The sequence below is a fragment of the Salmo salar genome, chromosome 18 (genome assembly GCF_965601325.2).
Source record: "Salmo salar chromosome 18, fSalSal1, whole genome shotgun sequence".
In the NCBI taxonomy this organism is placed as follows: Eukaryota; Metazoa; Chordata; class Actinopteri; order Salmoniformes; family Salmonidae; genus Salmo; species Salmo salar.
Genome location: NC_138308.1, coordinates 24,056,744 through 24,084,357, shown reverse-complemented (window position 1 = coordinate 24,084,357; position 27,614 = coordinate 24,056,744). Strand labels below are relative to the sequence as shown.

The 27,614-nt window shown below is 42.6% G+C and overlaps 1 protein-coding gene across 2 annotated transcripts in view; it reads right to left on the bottom strand.

The window, feature by feature from the left end:
* Positions 1-932: 932 nt before the first annotated feature.
* LOC106577063 (muscarinic acetylcholine receptor M3) overlaps positions 933-27,614 on the bottom strand; it is a 133,667-nt gene continuing 106,985 nt past the window's right edge. For both annotated transcript variants that reach the window (XM_014154775.3, XM_014154776.3), the window contains exon 3: positions 933-5,619. In XM_014154775.3, coding sequence (XP_014010250.1) covers positions 3,729-5,603 — 1,875 coding nt within the window. In that variant the 5' untranslated portion in view covers positions 5,604-5,619 and the 3' untranslated portion in view covers positions 933-3,728. The remainder of the gene's footprint in view (positions 5,620-27,614) is intronic.

Sequence of the window (27,614 nt, the reverse complement as noted above, 5' to 3'; positions counted from 1 at the left end):
TCCTCTGCACACACAAACACAACATTGGTTTATAATAAGGAGATTTTTAGGGGACATTTCAGGGTCTCCAGCTGATCCTACTCATAGGAGTTCTTCATCTTGAAGAGCTCAGTGTTGAGAGAGCAAGAATCCTTCTGAGCTCCTTCCAGCTCAGCTTGGCACTCCTCAAACTTTTGCTTCCACTCTGCCAGGATCTTATCAAAGTGCCTCTGCTTCTTGTCGAGGTTGGCGGCCTAGGCGTTGGCCCTCTGCACATCAATCATGAGGTCCTCCACCTCTCCCTGCAGCCTCTGCTTGGTCTTCCACAGAGAGGCCCACTTTGAGTTCACTGCCTCAACGGTCTCCTCAGCCTCCTGCAGACGATGATGGTGGTTGAGTGCGCTGTGGCAGAAGCGTTCACGAAAGATTTGCGCTCTGGAGGAGCATGCATGGTTCCCATGAAGTCCAATGAAGAATTTCAACATAACAAAATGCAATGCAAGGATGTTCAGAAGCAAAACACATTATGCATACTTATTAAACTACATCTAAGTGTTTGTTGAGTGTTAGGCCTACGGAAAGTGTTCCATTTTGACAATGTGGAAAGTGTTCCTGTCTTAAAGTGAATCTGTTAGGTAGCTGCTTCTCCCACTAACTTGTGCTGATTCATATTGTTACTGGAGATACTATTGATGACCATCTACAACTGGTATGCTCCTACTAATCTGCTAAAACATTAGAGATACTTGTTCCTGAAAAAAATCCATCATCATCTGTACAAAGTGATCTTTATACTGTAAATTGTAGAGTAGGCCTACGGTACTGCACTGCATCGGCGTCTTCTTCATTATTGTGTGATTGCAAATATCACTTAGACACTGGAGGAATACAATGATTTCATAAACATTCAAATTAAAATGTTTTTGAGCTGTAAATATGATACAGACCATATCTGTCAATAAAAATATTTTTTGTTTATTCACTTAAAACATGGGTACGATTAGCATACTTGAAATGTAACAAAAAAACAATAAAAGTTATAGTTTGCTATTAATTTGATCTTACTTCAGGTACTGTAGTTCACATCCCAAACAAACACCTCACTTTATCAGGAGTATAGTAACACTGTATCACATGGTATTGAAAGTAGAAGAAATATCCGTTGGCAGTTCAGACACTGAATATTTTCTCTCATTTTTCATCTTTATCTGGCTTACATACCCCACTGGGTGACACTTTATAATAATGTTCCTGTCTGAACATTATTATAAAGTGTTACCCCACACGGTAGCATTCTGCCATTCTTCTCAATATCACATAGTCATCACTCAACATGCCTGTGGTACATGTATGTTATTTGCTTTCACTATCCATTTACAAACCTCAGTGTAATACATACACTTAAACAGCAAAATCCATACACAAAAAAAAGCCGGGTTGTTATTATTTTCTTTTTAGAACGGTATTCATCCGGTTCAGGCCTGAAGCATGGTGCATCACATAGTATGACAATACATAAAATTGAGCTATTCCATTGTTTTAGCACTGGGTATTATTAAAAACATGTAGACAAATCACCTTAAATCACACTGTTTGCACGGTCAAATAACTTGATGTACAATTGACGGAAATGTTCAATTTTGGAAATCACTGGCTTTGTGACGTAAGATGAAAAGAGCACAACTTTTCAGCTCCATATGCCATAGGTAGCAGGGCTAAGCTAGTCTAACCATCCATATGCCATATGTAGCAGGGCTAAGCTAGTCTAACCATCCATATGCCATATGTAGCAGGGCTAAGCTAGTCTAACCATCCATATGCCATATGTAGCAGGGCTAAGCTAGTCTAACCATCCATATGCCATATGTAGCAGGCCTAAGCTAGTCTAACCATCCATATGCCATATGTAGCAGGCCTAAGCTAGTCTAACCATCCATATGCAATATGTAGCAGGGCTAAGCTAGTCTAACCATCCATATGCCATATGTAGCAGAGCTAAGTTAGTCTAACCATTTTCTGTTAAGTTTCATACCTATTCTCAGTTATGGGATTCTATGGGAGAATCTCCGTTGGATTTCCTAGATTCCTCTATTCTGTCCTCTCCTCACCTCCTTTAGAAAAAGCTCATAGATAATTGAGGCGAGGAGGCAAGAAGAGAATGTAGAAACATGATGCTTATATGAAATGAGACTCTCCTCTCTCTAACGCATCATCATGCAAATTATATTTACAGAGGTGTCATCCCAAAATACCAGTGTAAAGTGTTAAACATGTAGCGAGTTGAACTAGACATTTTATTATTAAAAGGATAAGTAACACATCCTTTTTTAAATGTGTGCATGCTTTTCTCCTCTGAGAAAACAACTGCTGTTTCAAAGGGGGTGTGGCAGATTTCAAAACTCTTCCGTGTAAGGATGCAGCTGAGCATCCTCTGAACTGAAACTCTCCTACCACTTTTCGGTGTCCGTGTCACCGAGGAGAGGAGGACGGCGGAGTAGAGGACAGACTTTGATCCAAAACTGAATCTCCCACTGTCTTATGGACCCACAACAGCATTTCCCTGGTGGAAGTAAGCTGGAAGTTACTAGAGTGTAGAATTCTATTCATCCAGCAGATGCTGCTGTGGCACTGCTAAATCCTCTAGGAGCTAGAGACTTCATCTAGAGACCACAGACCAATCTTTTACTTAGGGAATTACATTTGGACAGCCAGTGAGAAGAAATGGAGAAACCTTTTCAAATATTATCCAATAATCAAAACATTACAATTCATAATGACTGATCTCTTCAGCGTACAATTAATCATTAGGTATCAAGTAAGAAATATCATATTACCATTACTCAAAAACCTCAGGTACATTAACAACAATTGAATAAATTGATGCACTTACTGTCTCCAGCATGTAAACCACAACTCACATTGAACACAATACCAGCTCACTGAGGTACTCAGAAATATTTTCAGACTGGCTCACAATCTATAGACGAAAATCTATAGACCAATTTATTACACAAAAATAACCATCAACTTTGAAACACCGGTTGTCACAAATAGGACACCGTTCTGTTTTAAATTCTCTCATTTTATAAGACACAAGAAAGCTATAACCAAGTTGAAGGCAATGTATAGAAGTCAGAGTAAAAAATAACAAAAAAATCTAGCTCAGTTAGCCAAAAGGGAGTTCAAAATCAATACGATGCAGTCTATTGACGCACAATGTTTTGGCCTTGGCTTTCAATGCGATATAACAGATGTACAGTTTACTTAGAAAACCCCAACTGCTCTGTACGATACAGCTCTACCACTGAGAAGGAAATGGTAAGAAATGGAAAACCCCAAATCCATAACACATATTATATCATATTATCTCCCTAGATATCAATTGCACTTTGAATTGTCCCCTCATTGCATTTTAAGCCCTTGTTCAATTGGTTTTCACTGTCAGTCCTTTCAGCTGCACTTCTCTGAAATGCTGAGAACTGGAACAATCTAGAGGAAGCTTTCACCACGGGAGCTCTCTTGAAGAAACAGAGGAATATGTCACTGTGGAGGTCGTGGCTCCACAGAGAACATCAGACACCACAGCAACAACATGGCCGCCTCCCTGGGAATCTCTGTGCAGTTAAAAACCACAGACAGAACCTTTAGGATGCCTCATCCATCCACTGTCCTGTTAGATCCCAGACTCATCATCATTAACATCATCATCATCATCGTCATCACCAGATTCCCACTGGGTCTATATCCCTCTACGTTGAGTCTTTAGGAATTCTCCTGTGGAACACTACGGACTGTCGTTCCTGGAACTGCTGCTTCCTCCGCCGCTTGCGCTGGTCCCAGCGACAGAGAAGTATCATCTTGAAGGTGGTGCGGAAGGTCTTGTTGCACAGAGCGTAGCACATGGGGTTGACGGTGCTGTTGACGTAGCACAGCCAGTAGCCCAGCGCCCACAGAGCCTCGGGGATGCAGTCTTTACAGAAGGTGTTGACTAGCACCATGATGTTGTAGGGTGTCCATGTGATGATGAAGGCAAACAGGATGGCGCTGAGGGTCTGTGCCGCCTTCTTCTCCTTCACCAGAGACATGCGCTTGCGCTTGGTGATCTGTGTCCGCGCCCTGGAGGCGAATCTCTTGGCTAGAGCTGCGTCTTTGAAGGAGATGGGCGCCGAGGGTGATTTGGTGGCGGTGGCAGAGGAGCCAGAGAGCGGCCCCACTCTGGTGGCCTGTAGGGCAGGCATGGACTGGACTTTGGATATCCGGGAGGGGAAGCGTTGGTGGTAGCTGCTGTTGTCTGTGTTGGCCCCATCAGGAGTGGTAGTAGTGGTGGTGGTAGAGAGGCCATCCCGGCTGTCCTCCTCCCCCCTTAGGGGGTCCTCTTCTGAGGCTAGGTCCAGGTCCTCGCAGGAGGTGAGGTGGGAGTTGACGGCTGCCTTCATCCCTGGCAGGTTGAGGACTATGGAGAAGATGGCATGGTCTTGAGGCATCATCCCTCTACCGTTTCCCTCCTCGTCCTCAGACGAGCCTGAGTGGTCCACTGACAGCCTGGCATTGTTGTTGTTCCAGCTGTCGCTGCTGCTGTGGTCAGCGTCCCCCTCCCCGGGCCGGGTGCTGCCAGGCCTCCAGGAGCGCATCATGGGCCAGCAGTGGAAGCGTGCGGCCAGCGCCCGGCCGGGGCTCTTTCTCTGGGAGGACTGGGTCAGCTCGTAGCTGCTGCAGCTCCTGGCACTACCAGCCTGGTGGTGGACGAAGTGAGCCCTCTCCCCTCCCCTGCCTCTGCTCCCTGAGCCCTGCAGGCCAGCCAGCTCCTGCGCGCGGTTCTGTGTCTCCCTGTAGATACGCCAGTAGAGCACACTCATAATAGTGACAGGCAGGTAGAAGGCAGCCATGGCCGTGCAGAATGTAATGATGGGCTCTGAGAGGAACTGGATGTAGCACTTATCATGGGGCACTGTGCGCTCCCCCACAAAGTACTGCCAGAACAGGATGGCTGGGGCCCAAAGGACCAGGGACACGAACCAGGCCAGGCCAATCATCAGGACAGCCCGCCGTGTGGTCCGCTTGGCGCGGTAGGTGAGGGGCCGGGTGATGGAGAAGTAACGGTCAAAGCTGATGACTAGCAAGTTCATGACGGATGCGTTACTGGCCACATAGTCAATAGCCAGCCACAGGTCACAGGCCCAGTTGCCCAGGGCCCACTGGCCCATGATGATGTAGGTGGTGTAAAGGTTCATGGAGATGACCCCGATGATGAGGTCAGCCACGGCCAAGCTGAGCAGGAAGTAGTTGTTGACAGTCTTGAGCTGGCGGTTGACCTTGAAGGATACCACCACCAGGATGTTGCCAATGATGGTGACCAGGGACAGGAGGCCAGTGAGGAAGACAATGAGAACCACCTGCCACACTGTGTGACCCCCCAGAGGGTCGTAGGTCAGAGCGGTCACCGTCTCATTGAGCGAGCCTGTGAGGTTGATGAGGCCACTGAGAAAGGAGTCCTTGTCATCCAGGCTGGTTAGCTCTGGCCAGGGGTCCCTGTGGAGAGTGTTGGTGTCTGGGTAGATGATGCCCATTCCTGGGGAGCTGATGGTCAGGTAGAGGCCAGGGTCTGTGCTGTTGGAGCTCATCATGAAGTCCTGGCATATTCTGGGGAGAACACAGAGGAGATAGATTACTACAATATACTGAGAACAGTACAATATACAGCAGGTGAGGCTAACAAAACAGTTTTCACAATTACTGTTAGTGGACTGGCTGTTAAAAAGATGACTCACTTTTCTAGTCAAACGATATTGTGTGTAAACAATTTCTAGTCATACGTTTTGTGTTTAACCTTTGCAATTTTTTCCCCAGTTACGCTACACAAGCAATTTAGCTTTTGAAGATTAAAGTCACTGTGAAGTTTTTGTAGGAGTGTCCATTACAAAAACATAGTCCTCTGATCTTGCAAATTGCCAGAACAGTAGCGCAGCACAACATACCATCATGTGATACATCCACAGCCTCAATATGATTGCAAGGAGCATCTTTAAAAACACAATTACAGTAACGCTGTAAACAACACCAAGCCTTGGACACATCTCCTGTCAGACTGCTGGTGTGACTTAGCATACAGGTGGTAGCCTTTATTTCAATTCAGCTCCTGTGTCTCAGTAAAATACATCACAGTCCTTTCCGACCACCATTCATGGCCTGTCTGTTAATCTCACTGATAAGATAGAGAACAGAACATTACAGGCTCTCTCGCCCAAGGACAGCCATGGCCAGTGAGTGTTAGAAGAGATACCTCCCCTGCCCAGACAGAATAACACAAACATGTGCACACTCATACACACACCAACGCGCATGCATAATACAGATAAACACTACAGGATTATAGAGGGAAATATTGAAACTCTATTTCAAGGGATATGAAAAGATGATTCTTTGACCTTTACAGGGATATTGAGAAAAAAAAACATAATTTTAAATCAACTCAAATTTTATTTGTCACATGCACTGAACACAACAGTTGTAGACCTTACAGTGAAATGCTTACTTACAAGCCTTTAACAATCAATGCAGTTTTAAGAAAAATACCTAAAAAAATAAGAAATAAAGTAACAAATAATTAAAGAGCAGCAGTAAAATAACAATAGCGAGGCTGTGTACAGGGGGGTAACGGTACAGAGTCAATGTGCTGGGGCACCATTTAGTCGAGGTAATTGAGGTAATATATACATGTAGGTAGAGTTATTAAAGTGACTTATGCATAGATAATAACAGAGAGTAGCAGCAGGGTAAAAGAGGGGGGGCCAATGCAAGTAGTCTGGGTAGCCATTTGATTAGATGTTCAGTAGTCTTATGGATTGGGGGTAGAAGCTGTTTAGAAGCCTCTTGGACTTAGACTTGGTATTCCGGTACCACTTGCCGTGCGGTAGCAGAGAGAACAGTCTATGACTAGGGTGGCTGGAGGCTTTGACAATTTTTAGGGCCTTCCTCTGACACCGCCTGGTATAGAGGTCCTGGATGGCAGGAAGCTTGGCCCCAGTGATGTACTGGGCCGTATGCACTACCCTCTGTAGTGTCTTGCGGTCAGATGCCGAGCAGTTGCCATACCAGGCAGTGATGCAACCAGTCAGGATGCTGTCGATGGTGCAGCTATAGAACCTTTTGAGGATCTGAGGACAAAATCTTGAAACAAATCTTTTCACTCTCCTGAGGGGGAATAGGTTTAGCCGTGCCCTCTTCACGACTGTCTTGGTGTGCTTGGACCATGTTAGTTTGTTGGTGATGTGGACACCAAGGAACTTGAGGCTCTCAACCTCCTCCACTACAGCCTCGTCGATAAGAATGGGGGCATGATCGGTCCTCCTTTTCCTGTAGTCCACAATCATCTCCTTAGTCTTGATCACGTTGAGGGAGAGGTTGTTGTCCTGGACCACACGGCCAGGTCTCTGACCTCCTCCCTATAGGCTGTCTCGTCGTTGTTGGTGATCAGGCCTACCATTGTTGTGTCATCGGCAAACTTAATAATGGTGTTGGAGTCGTGCCTGGCTGTGCAGTCATGAGTGAACAGGGAGTACAGGAGGGGACTGAGCACGAACCACTAAGGGGCCTCCGTGTTAAGGATCAGCGTGGCAGATGTGTTGTTACCTACCCTAACCACCCGATGGCGGCCCATCAGGAAGTCCAGGATCCAGTTGCAGAGGGAAGTGTTGAGTCCCAGGGTCCTTAGCTTATTGATGAGCTTTGAGGGCACTATGGTGTTAAATGCTGAGCTGTAGTCAATGAATAGCGTTCTCACATAGGTGTTGCTTTTGTCCAGGGCAGTGTGGAATGTGGAATGCAATAGAGATTGCATCATCTGTGGATCTGTTGGGGCGGTATGCAAATTGGAGTGGGTCTTGGGTTACTGGGATAATGGTGTTGATGTGAGCCATGACCAGCCTTTCAAAGCACTTCATGTCTACAGATGTGAGTGCTACGGGTCAGTAGGAATTTAGGCAGGTTACCTTAGTGTTCTTGGGCACAGGGACTATGGTGGTCTGCTTGAAACATGTTGGTATTACAGACTCAGACAGGGAGAGGTTGAAAATGTCAGTGAAGACACTTGCCAGTTAGCGCATGCTCCGAGTACACGTCCTGTAATCCATCTGGCCCTGTGGCCTTGTGAATGTTGACCTGTTTAAAGGTCTTACTCACATCGGCTGTGGAGGGCATGATCACACAGTCTTCCGGAACAGCTGGTGCTCTCATGCATGTTTCAGTGTTACTTGCCTCGAAGCGAGCATAGAAGTAAATTAGCTCATCTGATAGGCTCGTGTCACTGGGCAGCTCTCGGCTGTGCTTCCCTTTGTAGTCTGTAATCGTTTGCAAGCCCTGCCACATCTGACGAGCATCAGAGCTGGTGTAATACGATTCGATCTTAGTCCTGTATTGACGCTTTGCCTGTTTGATGGTTCTTTGGAGGGCATAGTGGGATTTCTTTTAAGTTTCCGGGTTAGAGTCCCGCTCCTTGAAAGTGGCAGCTCTACCTTTTAGCTCTGTGAGGATGTTGCCTGTAATCCATGGCTTCTGGTTGGGGTATGTACGTACAGTCACTGTGGGGACAACGTCATCGATGCACTTATTGATGAAGCCAGTGACTGATGTGGTATACTCCTCAATGCCATTGGAAGAATCCCGGAACATATTCCAGTCTGTGCTAGCAAAACAGTCCTGCAGTTTAGCATCTGCTTCATCTGACCACTTTTTTATTGACCGAGTCACTGGTGCTTCCTGCTTTAATTTTAGCTTGTAAGCAGGAATCAGGAGGATAGACTTATGGTCAGATTTGCCAAATGGAGGCGAGGGAGAGCTCTGTGTGTGGAGTGAAGGTGGTCTAGAGTTTTTTCCCTTTTTTCCCATTTAACATGCTGATAGAGATGATGTAAAACGGATTTAAGTTTCCCTGCATTAAAGTTCCCGGCCACTAGGAGCGTCGCCTCTGGATGAGAATTTTCCTGGTTGCTTATGGCCGTATACAGCTAATTGAGTGTAGTCTTAGTGCCAGCATCGGTCTGTGGTGGTATGTACGCAGCTACGAAAAATACAGATGAAAACTCTCTAGGTAGATAGTGTGGTCTATAGTTTATCATGAGAAACTCTACCTCAGGCGAGCAAAGCCTTGAGACTTCCTTAGATATCGTGCACCAGAGGCTGCTGTTCTATCCTGCCGATGCAGTGTGTAACCCGCCAGCTGTATGTTATTCCTGTCGTCGTTCAGCCACAATTCGGTGAAATATTACAGTTTTTAATGTCCCGTTGGTAGGATATACGTGCTTTTAGCTCGTCAAATTTATTTTCCAGCGATTGTACGTTGGCCAGTAGTTTGGATGGCAAGGGCAGATTAAGCACTCGTCGACGGATCCTCACAAGGCACCCCGATCTCTTTCCACTATATATTTTCCATCTCTTTCTCCTGCGAACGATAGGGATGAGGGCATGTTCGGGTGTCTGGAGTAAATCCCTCTCGTCCGACTCATTAAAGAGAAATTCTTCGTCCAGTTCAAGGTGAGTAATCGCTGTTCTGATTTCCAGAAGCTCTTTTTGGACATTAGAGACGGTAGCAGCAACATTATATACAAAATATGTTACAAAAAATGCCAAAAAACAAACAAAATAGCATGGTAGGTTAAGAGCTCATGAAACGGCAGCCATTCTCTCCGGCGCCATCTTACTATATTTAGAGTCAAAGAGAGCCTTCAGCCTCCAAACTAAAGTTGACTACAACAAACGTTTTGCCTGCTGTAATTTTTGGAAAGAAAGTGAGCTTAGACAAGTGGGCTGGAGGGGAGAGAGGAGGAGAGCAGAGAAGAGGCTAACAACGCCACAGAACACAATGCCAAGGACTGAATCCAAGTGAGAATGAAGTTATAAGCTAGCTAGAGCACTCTGCACTCCATCACATTATATGCTCACACTCACACAACAATGTCTACATCTGGATCTCTTGGGCAAACCAAGTACGGGCTTGAAGAGGGGAAAACGGATGGAGGGAGCATTCCCACTCCCAGTTCTTTGGCTCTGAATCTCCCCGTCTCGCTGTCTGAAAGCTCAGAGAGCGGTTTGTTTTCCCCAGGATGTTTGCTAATTAGTTATTGGATTCTGCTGCTGTGATGGCCCACTGGATATGAAACCATTGAGGAGAGTTCTTCCTTTGGCAGGCAGACAACCTGATGAATGCAATTTCATTAAGAAATGGTCCAATTATATTTTCTGGGAGAGTGATGGTAATTGTTCACATGTTTAAATATTAACTATTTTCATGCCATACTAAAATGGTACCCATTACAATTCTAAATCTCAGTTTGAGTTTGTTGGATTCTGTATATAACTTTATCTGATGTCTTTGTTGAAGGTTTTGTATGTTGGCCTCAGCTGCTACCCTGGGCCAGACTAGGTGAGGGACACCAGAGTTGACCTGGCACCAGTGGGCACACCTGCGACCCTCAGCAGCATCCCCCTAGAGCACCTCCTTTGATGCCTCGCACCTGTGCCCTGACAGTACCCCAACCGTCCCACAATGCACTGCTGCTTTACTCCATGTGCCCCAAGCTGCACTCAGCAACCTTTGGCAAGGGAAAGAAGAGTAACACGGTCAGAAACACACACACACACACAAATGTAGGCACCCACTGGGCTCACACTGGTTGAATCAACATTGTTTCTACGTCATTTAAAAAAAATTATGTTGAACCAACGTAGAATAGATGTTTGTGCCCAGTGGGCCTACATTGAAACAGATTTTAAAAGAAACCATACCTGCCCACTCACTCTTACACCCACACACTCACCTCACATACACTCTCTCATTCACACACACACCAAGTTCCTCCTCTTTATGATAAAAAACAAAGAAAGTCTTCACAACGCACATCATTCTTTACGAACTAAATTCCACTGAATGTAAAGGTCTCACTAATGAGGGCTAAACATCTTTAAATTGGCCAAATACCTGAGAGAGAAAATGCGTCTCTGTAAGGATTACTGATTGAACATAAGGAAATGTGCTTTCATCTTCAACTTCTCATTAAAGAGAGAGAGAGAGAGAGAGAGAGAGAGAGAGAGAGAGAGAGAGAGAGGGGATTGTGACTCCCTGGGGCTACTGTACCAGGCCCACAGGATGTGGTTGATCTAAGTCCAGAGGGATAAAGCCAAAATGCCAGAATATCAGGTTAGTCCTACTTTAACCTGACGCGTGACAACCACCCCACCAAAGAATTACCCAATGAGGTCAGATATACAGGACCTCAAATTCCAACAACACAGGGACACTCAATAACAGTGATGTGAAACACTGTTGTCTTTCTGTCACACAACAAATCTTTACTCAACAAAATGGCTGGGGAGAGGAGAATACAGTATTTTCCACTGAAATGTACTTTATCAAGCATTTGGCAGACAAGCACTAGAGGCAAACGATTACCTTGTTTTCTGTCATGGTCAGTTAGAATTCTGCTATATCTCAGCTGTGGTGAAGTGCTCAAGCAGGATGGCTATTTTTACTCCTTAAAGACTCATTAAAGGGGCAATATGCAGTTCTGGACACCCCACCACTATTTTTGGTGAATAGCTGAGGGATGGGACTGGAGAAATGTAACCACTGTCAAATTCATAGACAGAGCTATGGATACAAGATCTGACCATCAATGAGATGAAAATGATAGTTTTACAATTTTTTTACGCTATACAGTGTGGAGTAAAACAAGCTTATGTTTTGGGGTTCTGTTGGAGAACAACAGTTGAACTAAGCTCATGAGGCATTTGTAAGTTCATATTTAAGCAATAAGGCCCGAGGAGGTGTGGTATATGGCCAATATACTACGGCTAAGGGCTGTTCTTAGGCACGACGTAACGCTGAGTGCCTGGACACAGCCCTTAGCCGTGGTATATTGGCCATATACCAGAAACCCCCGAGGTGCCTTATTGCTATTATAAACTGGTTACCAACGTAATTAGAGCAGTTCAAATAAATGTTTTGTCATATCCGTGGTATACGGTCTGATATACCATAGCTGTCAACCAATCAGCAATCAGGGCTCAAACCACCCAGTTTATAATCTTCAATAATCAATGGGTATTATTTAAAAGTCCAAAATTGATGTACCAATAGGAGATTGCCCTTTAAATACATAGGCCTAGCTTCGGCTATCGAGCTGCTTCATAAAAACTGTCTCCAGGTATTTTTGGAGACATAAGTGATCGATACTCGTTTTCCCCATCCTTACACGACCTGTTCTTTGACATTTTGAAGAATTTGTCACTGCATGGCGAGACACACCAATCCCATATGTCAATAGCCAGGAATCCATCTTGACGGCCGAATGGACAAATCTGGACCATTCCATCAACACAGTAAAAGAAACCCGCAGAAATATGAAAAAAATAAAAGAGATATGGTAATGACTAAAGCACTTTGGGGGAATTCACCTTGCACCACCAATGCATAACACCTGCGTGCATTGGTGATTTACAGCAGCCCTTTTGCTAGCTGTTCCCATACTTCCAGTCAGTGGCCAACGACTATCCATTTAAAAGCGCATCTCGGCAGAAATACATATAATAAAAATGCATCATATTTTTTGCTAAATGAATATAGGGGAAACACTGTTACAGTGTGCTGCAGAGAGAAATTATGACACCATTTAAAACCATGAACCGGACATGACATACAATTACACTAAAGTATATTGCAGTTGATTTAATAAACCTTGATTGAAATTGCCTTGAATTTCAACCATGACTATACCATGCCCACATATGCACATACAGTACCAAATACTGGATGGTCTAGACAGTGTGAGCCATGATAATCCAAAGCTGAGTGGGCAGTGTGAATCCTGCCAGTGTGAATAAGTACTAATGGTGATCTATGAAAATGTGCACTGGATTATGGTTATAAAATCCCTTCAGTCCCAATGAATGAACTACGAATGAATTCTGGAGCACATAATAGGTATTTCCCACCATGGCATTGATCATGGGAGCTTGACTTTACACAGAACCAATGGCCAGACTGATACACACCCAAACTGGAGCATGTAGAATTACAAGACAAACGTAATTGTTTTGTCCTGCCAAAATGAATAGTAAATTCAGTCAGTGGGAGATATTCGAGGGTGAAACGAGATCTTGTGAGCAGATTGTGGTCACTGTGTCTGCTGTGGAGTCATCAAACCTGTTTTATTGAACAATAAGTCTGATCCTGTCTAACAAACAATACCATGGAATGACCCACATTTCTTATAAATTGGATGTTTCAAACCTTATGAGGCAATGCTTTGACTTCAATGACTGAATAAACAGTATTTATCTTTATATACAATACTGTCTAGTATACTGAAATTGTGATTTGTGCATAGAACAAATTCGTTCTTGGAACAGTCAACACATTCACTGAGATTAGCTGTTAAATTTGCTGATTAACAATATATTCAAAACATACTGTATACAAAGGTATTTGAGTTCGTAAGGCTAAACACACTTTTTCCCAAAATATGATAGGATGACTTTATCTGTGCTGTTTCTTGTGATAAACCCAAGCAGAATAGGTTTATTTTAGGAGAATCCAGAAGTCTACAGTTCCAGTTTAGCATCAGGGTAGGTCTTATAGGAAGCACCAACATAAAGTGTCTTAATAGGGCGTTGGGCCACAACGAGAAGACAGAACAGCTTCAATGCACCTTGGCATAGATTCTACAAGTGTCTGTAACTGGAGAAATTCCATAATTGGGTGTTTTGTTCATGATGGTGGAAAACGCTGTCTCAGGCGCTGCTCCAGAATCTCCCATAAGTGTCAATTGTGTTGAGATCTGGTGCCTGAGACACACACACACACACACACACACACACACACACACACACACACACACACACACACACACACACACACACACACACACACACACACACACACACACACACACACACACACACACACACACACAATGCTCCTTTCAGCCCCTCTTTCAAAGTCACTGAAATCTCTTCTTCTAGCCATAGGAGGCAACATTTCATACATGACCCTAAACATGGGATGCTAATTGCTTAAATAACTCAGGAACCACACCTGTGTGGAAGTACCTGCTTTCAATATACTTTGTATCCCTCATTTACTTAAATGTTCACATTATTTTGGTAGTTACCTGTACCCTTGCAGGTCCTTGATACCAAGAAACAGTCCACTATAAAGTCTGGCTAACTTTGTTTGTGCTCTTTTATTATGATAGGCAGTAAGGAAAGGACTTTTTATTGTGGCATCTTCAGTAAAGACTCAAAGTACTACAACAATGTCTCCCACTGGAATGCTTACATTGGAATCATTACTTATAAACAGGAACATTTGAGTCGACTAGAGCTCAATGAGATGAAAAAACGAAAAGGATGTTGTCCCGTTTCTAGCAGCTGCCAAAGGATCATGGGATTTTCACAGTTCCTGACAGCATCCCTAAAGAGTCTGGTGGAATCCACAAAGCCTCCCGCGCCAGGCTCAGTCAGGGATCTATCAAACACAAGGCTAGGACCTTCACTCTGACAGTACAGCACACACAGTCTTCTAGACCAGACCTTAAAGGGATCATTGTTTATCTACTACCACAGAGTCAAATGAAGGAAATTAGAGGTAGTTTGGCGAGCCATAGGTCTATGGGTATCTGATAGGTCTATGGGTCTATAGCATGTTAGCAGATACCCATATACTTCCAGTCATTGCGCATACGATAGTTAGCAATTGCGCTAGTGCTAGTTAGTAACTTCCTTCAAACTGCACACAGAGACAAAAATTGTATCCACGAGTTAATCTGACTCAGGGAAGATAAAGGTCCTCATTGTCAAAATCCCGAAGTATCCCTTTAAGCTTGCTATCTACGTATGGAGGGGAGAAAAAAAAAAAAGATTAATTATATCAATCAATATTATGTCCCTATAGGAAAACCCTTTGAAGAACCCTTGACGGTTCCAGGTAGAACCTTTTGGTTCCAAGTTGAACCATTTTGGGTTCCATGTAGAACCCTTTCCACAGAGGGTTCTACATGGAACCCAAAAAGGTTCTATCTGGAACCAAAAAGGGTTTTACCTGGAACCAAAAAGAGTTCTCCTATGGGGACAACCGAATAACCCTTTTGAGTGTAGAGTAAAGTATAGTATGGTCTAGCTAGATTATAGCCTACCTCTTGATGCGTGTTCTAACTCATTTCTGAAATGCTCTCTGTGCACTATCAATTACTAAACATAATCATTTGTTAAGATATTATCTCAAAGTGTACAGTCATACCCCTCTCACAATAAAGCGTGAGATTCTATACACGTTTCCATTCCAACGATACACTATCACGATCCATCCTTAAAAGGCAGTGTGGCCAGTCGCCTATTGAACAGGCACTTGAAGGAGGGAAAAAAACACACTCCCTCCAATGTAAACACCCCTTAGCACAGGGAAAGGTTTCTTTAAATGTGAGCTTGGAATTTCCTCGAGAAACTCACGAGTGATCACCTCCTTGTACAGAGAGTGTAACTCATCTCAACAACACCTTGTTGTGTTTATGTGCAAAGAGAGGTACGGATCCCTCTTTAGGGGCTAGGACAGCCACCCCTTTTCTATCTCTACAAGCGCTTTACTGTATACTTTATCTCTCTCCCCCATCTCTCCCTCTACACGCACCATTGTTCTTCCCCGCTCAAACACAGCAGAGGACACAGAGAGTCCTGGCAAAAATAATCCATCTATCATAGCTCGATTGACCAGAGGGAGTTGTCTGTGGCAACTTGGCTGGAATACAATACAATTATTTCTAAAGGTTTTAAGTAAGGCTCATACAGAATGTTAAGAGATGGCTATTGGACTACAAAAGTAGTTGTTTTTAGGACTTACTGTATGGGGATCTATTTTAGGCTGACGCTAAAGGTAGACTCAGCGAGATGACGTTGTAACAAACAGCACGTATATATTTAGATGAGTGCGACGCAACACTTTGCTCTCACACAGTCACATGGAGTATCTGCGCATGTGCACGGGTGCGCTTCACGCTGCCCCAATGAGGTAGATAAGGGAACAAAACAGCAGAGAAGTTTAGCCTCGTCTTCAATGCTCTTAGCTGAGGAAATTGACCCACTGTTTACTTTGTGCATTCAATGTCATGCAAAAGCCAGTGCTCTGCTATTGTGTCAATACTTATGCCAGGGTTGATCATTTACATGTCTAACATCAGATCGCTTGTGCTAAGGTGGGAGGGGTGGAAATATCTGATGTCCTTAAAAACATGCACCAAAGTGCCAATTTCAGGCAGCGCAACTGGGGATATTTTAGACCCACCAAAAGCTGGCCTTAGTGGTAAGGCAGTTGGTTATGACATACATTTTGCCGAAGGAGGTGCACAGTAGCCTAATTAATCAGTATCCTATCACCAATGTTTTATACAGATATATATTATCTTCTGTGAAAAGTTTGGACTCATTATGTGGTATTCTCATGAAATTAAAGACGTCAGTGACTGTAGGAAGCTAGTTTAGAAACATCATGTTGTTAAATAAGACTGATTATTGTTTTTAGTTGACCACTTTCCTCTTTCGGCCGTGGTGCTAAATCCGCAACTGATATTTGCCTGTTTGTTTGTTTACGTTTACAATTATTCATAAAATAGGACAAATATAAGCAACCCCCAAATATGAATAAATAATATAATAATAATAATAATAATAATATGTGGAAAATTCCCCATACAGGCCATATCAGCAGCTAAAGGGTAGGCAAATCTTATTTGGTAGGCAATGTCCATGGCTTGGACATGCAATGCAATTTGAAATGCGAATTCAATGTGTAGGATAATCTTTCCATGTTGAAGCCAATTACTTTTTATAGACATAAAAAAACTGGATAAAGGTTTTTTATAACTTGGCCTATTATAGGGTTACTGTATAGTATTTAATAAACTATCTTCAACGGAATGGACAAACCAGATTTTGTGGATTTTGATACTCTTATGTAGGTGTCATACCGAGGCAATAAAATATCACAATATGTCACAACGTGTCTAAATAAGTGTCATATGTTATGACAGGTTATGATGAGTTATGTCAGCTGTTATGACAGGGTTATGCTTAAAATAAAGTGTTAACCTAAACTTTAAAGTCGTAAAATGTAACTAAGATACATTTTCTCATCTACACACACCCAGCTGCAGTTGGCCAGGGTGTATCCTGTTGTATCATCTCAATCACTGCTTCCTCCTGAACAGCCAAATATAGCCCTATATGATTACCTTCTGTAAAGGTGCCTGCTGGTCACATCTGTCTACCCATGAATCAATCTCTTATTTTCAGTTGACCTTTCCATAATGAGCATGGCTCCAATGTTGTCACCATGCCACACAAAAAGTATGCTTCTAGTAGTGATGGAGGAAAGAAAATCTATATCGTATTGTATCGTTTTGACAATATCGCAATATTATTTTTGCGCTAGTTGGCTGTACCTGCACCAAAACTCCAGTATTTTTCCTTCATAGCTTGTTCTCGGTCTTCTTTTTAAATAGGGAGCCAGTTGTTTCAACACTTATACTTCCATGACTGATCAAAACAAATTTTCTCATGGCTCTCTCTTGTCCCTCTGCAGCAGACATATGGTGAGCAATATGTTTGGAACATTGAATAGCAATAAAATCACAGTATAGAATCTAAATACATATAGAATTGTGAGAATTGCCATACATATCGCATCGGCCCCTAAGTATCGTGATAGTATCGTATCGTATCGTAAGGTCCCTGGCAATTCCCAGCTTATAATAGTTTATACCCTCCCTCCCCCTGCCCACACACAAGCACGCATGCAGTGTACCAGACGGTCTGTCGCATTCCAACCTATTCACACATGCCAAGTATCCAAAGGAACCACTTGGGACCACTTGGGAAGAGTACTAACTCTGAGGTACAATTCTGTCCAGATGTAACAGACTATGTATTGGACACTCAGTAAGGCCTCATAGTAGAAAAAAACAGGAGAAAGTCATCTCTGTATTGGCAGAGACTTGGCTTGCAGGATCCCTGCAGTTTACTGTGAATCACAGAGCGAGACAGCTTAGTGTCCTTGAATTACTTGTTTCTCTCTTACTTCGAGTACATAGTCAATGCTGCTGCTTTCACTTTTGTTTGTTTATTTGTTTACCTCTTACAATATTAATATGTGCTCTTTAGATGTTTTGATACGGGTGTGTCTTATTTATAGTAGCTGTTCTTTAATTTAATATTCAAAACAAATAAAGTATGAATGCATGCAGTGATACCATGAGCTCACACAGAAGTCACAGATTGCTAAGAGGCTTTAAAGGAAACAGCATAAGAGGCTATACATTACAATATCACTAAAAACAAAGGATTAGAAGCCAAATTGAAAGGTCTGTGGGTGAGAGAGAACATTTCTTATAGATTACCACCCAGAGTAAAGACTTATTTCAAAATTAAATTTCATGCCTTTCTCCAAACCTACAGTTGAAACCCGAACAAAAGCGTTAAAATGTATACACATCCAATTGCCTAGCAGTCCTGCAGCACAGCAAGTTGTTTTATCACTTACAACTGTATGTTTCATTGGGTGCTCACAAGCTAATGGGCCTTGAATGCCAATGGGGACAGGTGAGTGATAGATTAACCATGCTTACCAATTGCTATGCTGCCAAAGCTGCCAGACACAGTGTTGCGTGTTCTGTCTGTCACTGTTCCCGACAACGATAGGGGAATAGCCAGTAGAGAGTCCCTTGTTAGTTAGCATCAGGAACAAGGCCTGAGCTCATTTTCCATTTAGCAACTCTCATTACTAGCGTACAGAACAATAAGGGTTGGTTGGTGCCTTAGCGTGCTGGGAGTATAAGTAGTGGAATAGAGAACGTACGGTCCTGCTATGAAGACATTACGAGGATGGAGAGTAATGACTCCTCTTGACTGTTGTCACAGCATGGCGCCATGATGAGAGGGAAAAGTCTTCATCTCTACTGGGTCAGTGGTACGGCTAATATACAATATGAGCAGTAGCCTAATACATAGCCACATAGTGTGAGGAGAACCACACAGCAGACCAGAACCCAGAGGCATGTTCTGTAAGAGTAAAATCTATGTATTTTCATCTCGGTGCTTATAGTAACGTAGTGTCTGGTCAGAGGTACTGTACGTAAAATGAGGCGGCTCTCACGCCATCTATAAAAACATACAGTTTAGCCAGGAAGCCCGCAGGTTGAGCTTGTAGTCTTAACATTTTAACACCCGTTATTTATTTAACACTGTGTCATATACGTTACACTCACCTCTGTGACAATTTTCTAAGGGTTAAATACCATTTCAGAATTGCTGTAGGCTAAAACACCACAACCACATAGCCAGTGGCCCGCCAGACCCCTCATACTGTACCCAATGTGTTTTTTTCCCTTCACGGTAGTTGATCCAAAAGCGTAAAAGTTGGTCTCCAACCCTAGTAAAATAAATGACTTGTATGCCCCTAGCATTCTGGCACAGGTTGAAGGTTCTCTGGAAGTCTGCCCTAAACCGCTTCCCTCTTTATCAACAGCACCGTTTTCTCCTTAAGAGCCCCTCTTGAGTCAAGGTTTTCAGACGTCACAACCGATCAAGGTGGCCCTTAAACTTATTTAAACAGCCATCAGAGTGAGTGTATTACTCAATGACGAGATCAGTAGGTAGACATGGTAGACTGTAAATGCTCAGGCGGTTTGGCAATCCCTGCAGCACCAAGGAGTCGAGAGCAGTAGCCATTTTGTACCCACTCCCAACATAAAATTAAAAGTCTGATTATGACTTATCTTTTACTTCTCCATGTTTTATCGCTGTCTCATGTATTATGTACTGATGAGTGTCTGGAGAGTGTGGGAGAAACGCCAAATCCCCTGGCGGGAAGACCAAAGCCATTATACGGTTATTCTCTGCTTCCCCACCCATGACTCAGAGTGACCTCCGCCTGGAATGAAAGTTCCTTGCACCAATTCGTCATCCATGACCACACTGATATGATCTCCTAGTAGACACGCAGACTGTGAAATATGAGTGTTTAAGATGAGCTCTACTCCACAGTATTTGTATTTGGTTCATTTATTCCAAATGCTTGTTTTGTGAAGTGTTTGTACAGATATTGGACACGCCCAAGAACCAACACTATGATGTACTGAGGGCAACAACAGTCCTTTGTATATCTTCTAATCTAGCTCCAATGTCAACAGGGGCGTGGAAAGCTCCAAGATTTTAGTGAATCAAGTGTGACGAATAATTTCTCACACAAACAGGAGGACACGAAGCATGACGATGGCATATCAAGTCTTGCATGGAGGTCGTAATTGGTATAAACACAGCAACTTAAAATAAGCAACAAACAATAACATTTTGGTAATGAGGCCAACAACTACTCAACAGAGTCCCTATAATTAGACTTTAGCTTTGATGAAAATCGTCATACCAAATCAAAGACAGAAGTGTTTCAACAGAACATTCGTCAAGATAAGAGTTAAATTGGTGTTGTGGCAAATTGATTCAACCTCCAGGATCTTTGATCAGATGACCAAGGCAGCAGATTGCTTCCAGTTATTTGGGATATCTTCAGAGAAATTAAGGTTACCTAGGAAAATAACACTACTATGCTGCTTGAATAACATCAATCAATAAACATAAGATTTAATTGTGATCATTTTGTAGACAAAACATTTTAATAATAATTGCACACTTCATGTATTTTGGATTTTCTTTATCTATCATAATTCCTCTAATTCATCACCACCCACACACACTGTTTCTTTAAATCCTTTCTAAAGTCACTGATAATAAGTTATTACTTCTCTCCTCAGGTCTATCCTAAAGGCACATGAAAACATCTGAGTCAAAACAAGTCAATTCGTTTTCCCTGCTTTGGGCCAAACTGGTAGGCAAACCATTTTTGCAGAGAGGATCAATACCACCAAGAAATGCTAGTAACCAATCTGAATCAAGGAGCACAAAGCAAGGGCGAGCGGTCTCTCAGAGAAGCTAAATACACAGGAAAACGTCATTACTTTCTTCCTGAACTCTTGAGTACGCAGCTCACTTCAAAGATCCTTCTAGATATTTGTTTAAATGGGCAAACTTTTTCCTGAGATTGCTTTAGTAATCAGGTCCTACATTTTCCACAATTCAGCAATTATTGCAGTTTAAAAAAATAACTAACAATGATTCCTTTTTACCTGAGGGCATTTAAATTATTAGAAAATACTGGAATTTCTATGTAGCATATTATCATAACTAGGTTAAATGACATCAGTGCTTTCAAATAATGTCCCCGTTCACCTTCATGAATACTGCCCTTGTACCTTCTGTTTCCTACCCAACTGACATCAAAGTGCTAAAGCTAAACATCCGGGTGGACAGAGGTAGAAGTCACATTTAATCCAGCATCACCAGTGAGTCCGGGAAACACACTTGACAAATAAAATCTGTATTACCATGGAACTGACATATATCAATGAGCAGCTAACATATGTTTTTCTTGATGTGTGCACAGCAGCGACAGTGCTAGCGTGATTACACTATTCTAAACAGAGCTCAAGGTATTTAGTTAATCAGTAACCCCTTTACAGTGGCCATTGAAACACTCAGCTGATCTAAGAAGAGACATGGCTATTCACTTGACCTTAGGTGTTTTATGTACTTAGAATTGATTTTAAACCCACATCCGTGATCTGTCAGAAACTTACATAAATGTCCCCTCCCCTGTTTGCATAGTTTATGTGATATATTTCAATGATTTGTTGTGACTGTCATTCTGAATGAGGTAAATGTTAATTAGCTGTGAGTTGTTTAGCTAGGAATATGACCAGGCCAGTGGTGACAATGGTGTGGTAGCAAGTTCCACAGTGCATATCACAATCATCATCTCGCTGAGTTTAGAAAAGGAACATTTATGAAAAACTTCAAGGTCGTCAACTTGTCACAACAATCTCTCCTCAATTTTGAGCAGTATAGTAAAAAAAAAAGCAGGTGAGATGCTTGTTTTCGTTCTCTCTTCTCTGGAGTTGAAATTAGACAAGAGATGTCTGACTTTTCAGACTTAAGAGCTTGCAGAGCTTTCTCAGTTTTGAAGTTCTGAGTTTTGAAGTTCCTTCACCTTATGTCAAATCAACCTTGACATTTCAGAGAGAATCTGACGTACTTCCATTGCACCTGTCCCAGAACTAACTGGGAGGAACCTGTGTTTCCTCTCAAGTCCGTTGTGGATGAGGAGCAGGTTCATCGGAAAGGTCCTGTCGATCATGACAGGGTCCTCTGTAAAAACCACCAATCTGTATCGATCTGTCAAGTAAACAATCCAGTGCTGAGACTAGTGAGTGAAAACCGAGCAAACATCGGACATTACTTCTCTGAGTTTTTTCTCTGTCTTTCTCTTTTCATTTCCTGGGAGGGACTAGATGCAATACCCAATGAATCCCAGGAGAGATAAAACTATAAATACTTAATTCATTGTGTTTTTTATGTAATGTCCACAATGTACTCTAATCGACACAATTTCCAAGGGTCCGCAAGGGCCACCATAATGGCTCATGGAAGGAAATGTTACATTCAAGTGGTTTCCATTTCAAAGTTACCAGTCATATTCCACACGTTTCAGATTCCCATCTCCAATACTCAACTGCCCTATTCTATCAGGGCTGTCCAATAACCACCCTAAATGACGGAAATGGCTATGTAAAACAAGCTGTTTTAGATTCATGGCATCATGAGCATTTTTGATCTTTGTCCCCTTGAGAAATATGATTCTTGTTTGGACTGCTCGGAGACATCACTTCCTGCTGACACAGGATCTGCTAGGTGATCATGAAAAATGTGTAAGGTCATAACTAGGACTGCATAATTTGCACCTCCCGTTTTTGAAATACTGAAAGCACAACATAGATGTATCAAGCTTCACCCAATTCACTACTACAGCTGCTCAAAATCAACAGCATAGGGTAAACCAAGTCAAATTAAGAATGCATATGTTTTATCACCATATCTCCTAGCTAGGCAGATCATGTCTGGTGTGTCTGCTGAGGCCAGCTTTATGAAGGTGACCTTACCGTCCATGTTCTTTACACTTAATAGCTTTCAGACTCATTGCTCATCCCTCAGACGGAACCTGATATTTATAACGGCCAGACAGTCAGGAAGAGTGACAGCGTGACACCAAGGTCGTCCTCTGTACTATAAAAAGCCCAGACAAACGGCAGTTGGGGAATGTAAACTAAACACCGTCCCCAAATGATAAACCCTGCTACATCCAGATACATTGTATATACAAAGCTGTTAGAGAACACTACTATCCCTCTTTATCGGTCTTGTCCTGACGGGTTGTTTAAGGAGCGAGGTAAGGAGGACAGTCATAATATTGGAGTACTGAGGAGCCAATGGACAATGAATAAAGAATGTGGTACAGTGAGGGGACAGATTGAACTGGGCAGAACCTACAGCTGTGGTACAGTGAGGGGACAGATTGAACTGGGCATAACCTACAGCTGTGGTACAGTGAGGGGACAGATTGAACTGGGCAGAACCTACAGCTGTGGTACAGTGAGGGGACAGATTGAACTGGGCAGAACCTACAGCTGTGGTACAGTGAGAGGACAGATTGAACTGGGCATAACCTACAGCTGTGGTACAGTGAGGGGACAGATTGAACTGGGCATAACCTACAGCTGTGGTACAGTGAGGGGACAGATTGAACAGGGGACAGATTGAACTGGGCATAACCTACAGCTGTGGTACAGTGAGGGGACAGATTGAACAGGGGACAGATTGAACTGGGCAGAACCTACAGTTGTGGTACAGTGAGGGGACAGATTGAACTGGGCATAACCTACAGCTGTGGTACAGTGAGGGGACAGATTGAACTGGGCATAACCTACAGCTGTGGTACAGTGAGGGGACAGATTGAACTGGGCATAACCTACAGCTGTGGTACAGTGAGGGGACAGATTGAACTGGGCATAACCTACAGCTGTGGTACAGTGAGGGGACAGATTGAACTGGGCATAACCTACAGCTGTGGTACAGTGAGGGGACAGATTGAACTGGGCATAACCTACAGCTGGATCAGAGGCCTGATTAAAGCAATCACTGGTCAGTCACATCTAATCAATGCTACTTTACACAGCCAGCCCTTCTTTCCTCCAACAGACAGCATGAGACCCAAATCAATCTCCACAGTAATATCAGAGAGGTTTGAAACCTATATTCAGTATCTTTGTTTAATATCAAAGGAAAGGGGAAACTTATAAAGAGAGAAACAGAGAGAGATTCTAAGGGAGCAAGGGACAAAGTGAGACCGTGAGAGAGGGTGAGACAGAGAGAGATAGCGAGAAGACCACTTAGGAAGTTAAAATAGTTTGCTGCTGTCTTTTTCAATGGCAGTGTTCTTGTCTATTCATAGCATCAAATGAATAATTCAGCCTTAACTTCCTTTATAAATGTACCGGTACCCTAAGCAGCGACAACTAGATTAGGATGAGGAAGAAACTCATGAGGAAAAATAGAGCAAAAATGCCTTTAGAAAAGTTGCTCACGCCCTTGACTTGGCTTCCTGCTACTGTACACTGTAATCATTGGGGGTTACAGTGAGTCATTTGAAAGGAATTAAAACCTTTCAAATTATAATTCCATCCTAAAACAAAATCGCATAGAGTACAGCACTATTCCATCCTGCTTTTTGATGGTCAGTAAACACAACTTTCATCTCGGCTCATCAACTCACTGAATTTTTACTGCAACACTCACTGTGCCAGACAACATACTGATCAGCTGAGTTTTTGCAATGGCAGCAAAAATAAATATACACCATGGGAAAACAACCCAAAACAGAAAGTTAGCATTAAATTCATCCCACTGGGAAAATCAACCCTCACTCAGTCCAAAACATTACATTCTACTAGAGGAATGCAATATAGATGCAGCGAGTGCTGCGCTTGATACATTCTAATTGAAGTTAATGAGCATCATCCTCGTCCAGCTCAGTAAAGCACAGCAGATAAATCAGATGCTCATTCATTCTTCTTCTATAGCTTCCAATACCTATTGATGAGTCAGGCTCACCTATGGGCTATAAGTTACTTTTTATTAATTTAACATCTAGGTAAGTCAGTTAAGAACAAATTCTTATTTACAATGACAGCCTACCCTAGCCAAACCTGGACGACGCTGGGCCAATTGTGTGCCGCCCTATGGGACTCCCAATCACGGCCGGATGTGATCGAGCCTGGATTTGAACCAGGGACTTGAGTGACGCCTCTTGTACTGAGATGCAGTGCCTTAGACTGCTGCGCCACTCAGGAGCACAAAATGGCTTAAATGTGCATCATAAACTGTAATCATCAAGGAGTTCTGGCCGTGTTGGGGGTCTTCCCCCCTAATGAGGTCACAGTTATCTCTCATGTGTAAATCTTAAGGCCAAGGTAACGGTAATGTGAAATGCCCCTGCTATGCTTGGCACAGCACTGCACACACAGATTGGGCTTCAATGAACACTACTTGATGGACGAGCCTTCAGGCTTTGGGGACTTGAGGGATCATTTTGTTACCCCACACTATTTTGGGCCAATCACAGCATAAGCTATATGAAAAATGTACACAGTCAACTCTTCATGCAGCCAGGACCTGGCAAACAGAGGAGATGATAACATGCAGAGATGCAGTTTGTCTGAAAATAAAAATACAATGTCAGGCCCTACTTATAGGTTCCCCACTACTTGCTTTGTATTGTTTTTAATAGGTGAATGTGGCTTAAACAGCCCAAGGGAGAATCTCTTGAGTCACTGACAACTGTACCTGTATCACTTAGACACACATAGAACTGGAATCTAACGTTAGATTAATCATCAAACAAAATGTAATGTCACTCATCATGCATTCAGCAGTGTCAATAATCACTTCAATAGGTCCAAGTGTTGTAATTGTGTTACTTGGGCTTGTTCAAAAACATATTGTTTTTTGTTTCTCAAAGTGCCAGAGTGGCATTTTGTCCTGGTTTCACAAAGACTCATAACTCTGTAATAATAGATGCAATTTGTCCTTTTATCAATTCAGAAAATAGTTTCAGAAAAAGAGAGAGCATGAAGCACCAGTTAAAAGAGATTTTCTCTTTCATTGATCTTACTAAACTGTCCTCCTGTGAACTGTCCTTCACATGCAATAAGAGCAATTTACTGAGCTGACAAGTTTTCTTATAATTTACCCTTTCACCTTTATTGTCATTCATGCTATTACAGCTTCAGACATTCTAAAACACCCATTAGTCTGTCTATGTTCACCTGCAATCAATTTCAAATGATGACCATGTCAGAGAAGCAATATTGTGACGTGAAGTTTATATGTTATGCTCCAATCATGTAAGTATCCAGAGAAAAAGAGAGGAGAGGAAACTCAACCACCAGGCAGTCCATTAAAATGACTTTTATAAAACAATCAATATCAACAAGTCAGTATGTTTTTTATTTCACCTTTATTTAACCAGGTAGGCTAGTTGAGAACAAGTTCTCATTTACAACTGCGACCTGGCCAAGATAAAGCATAGCAATTTGACACATACAACAACACAGAGTTACACATGGAATAAACAAAACATACAGTCAATAATACAGTAGAACAAAATAAAACAAAAAGTCTATATACAGTGAGTGGAAATGAGGTAAGTTAAGGCAATAAATAGGCCATGGTGGCGAAGTAATTACAATATAGCAATTAAACACTGGAATGGTAGATGTGCAGAAGATGAATGTGCAAGTAGAGATACTAGATATGTGCAAGTAGAGTATGGTTGAACACTTGGTTGAAATAATGCAGAACAATCCATACCAGCTTCATATCTAAAGCTCCAGCGCAATCTGAAATTGAACCATAAATATCCTGAAGGAGTTGGATCTCAATTCTACTCAATTCTGGATCCAATGTATAGCTGCCCTCTGAATGCTCACTCGAAATGACCTCATTATATTGTGAAATGTACTTCTTCTCTTTGCAATCCAATAAGTCACCCTCCCGCATGTCTCTCGTTTGTGTGGTTCTGACTGCTTTTAGGACTGTGAAAAATAGTGCTCATGCTGTTTGCTTAGATTTCAATGGACTTTGAACTTGGCTGGGGCCCACATATCTGGACATTTCTGCATGACCTTCTGTTTTTTAATTATCATGATGACTGGTCAAAAGATTCTCTAAACTGATCAGAAGCAAAATGATGCTTTCATATGGGGAAGGGGGATACGTAGTCTATTGTACAACTGAATGCATTCAACTGAAATGTGTCTTCCGCATTTAACGCAACCACTCTGAATCAGAGAGGTGCAGAAGGCTGCCATTGTTCCCAAAATGTTGTAGCAGTGCAGACGTGTTTTGTTCGTCCTCTCGTGTACTTTTGTATTTTTTGTCCTTTTTTGTATATATTTCGATTTTTATTTTCAATCTCTTTCCATTTTAACTCAATTATACCTTCCGGTAACCTGCCTCACCCAATGTGATACAGAACCGCTATTATTTTACATTTTTGGACCTTATAGCAAGAGCCACCTAGCCATCAGAAGATAACCAGCTAATTTAGCTACAAGCTATTTGGTCATTGTTAGCCACTGCTAGCGGCCTTT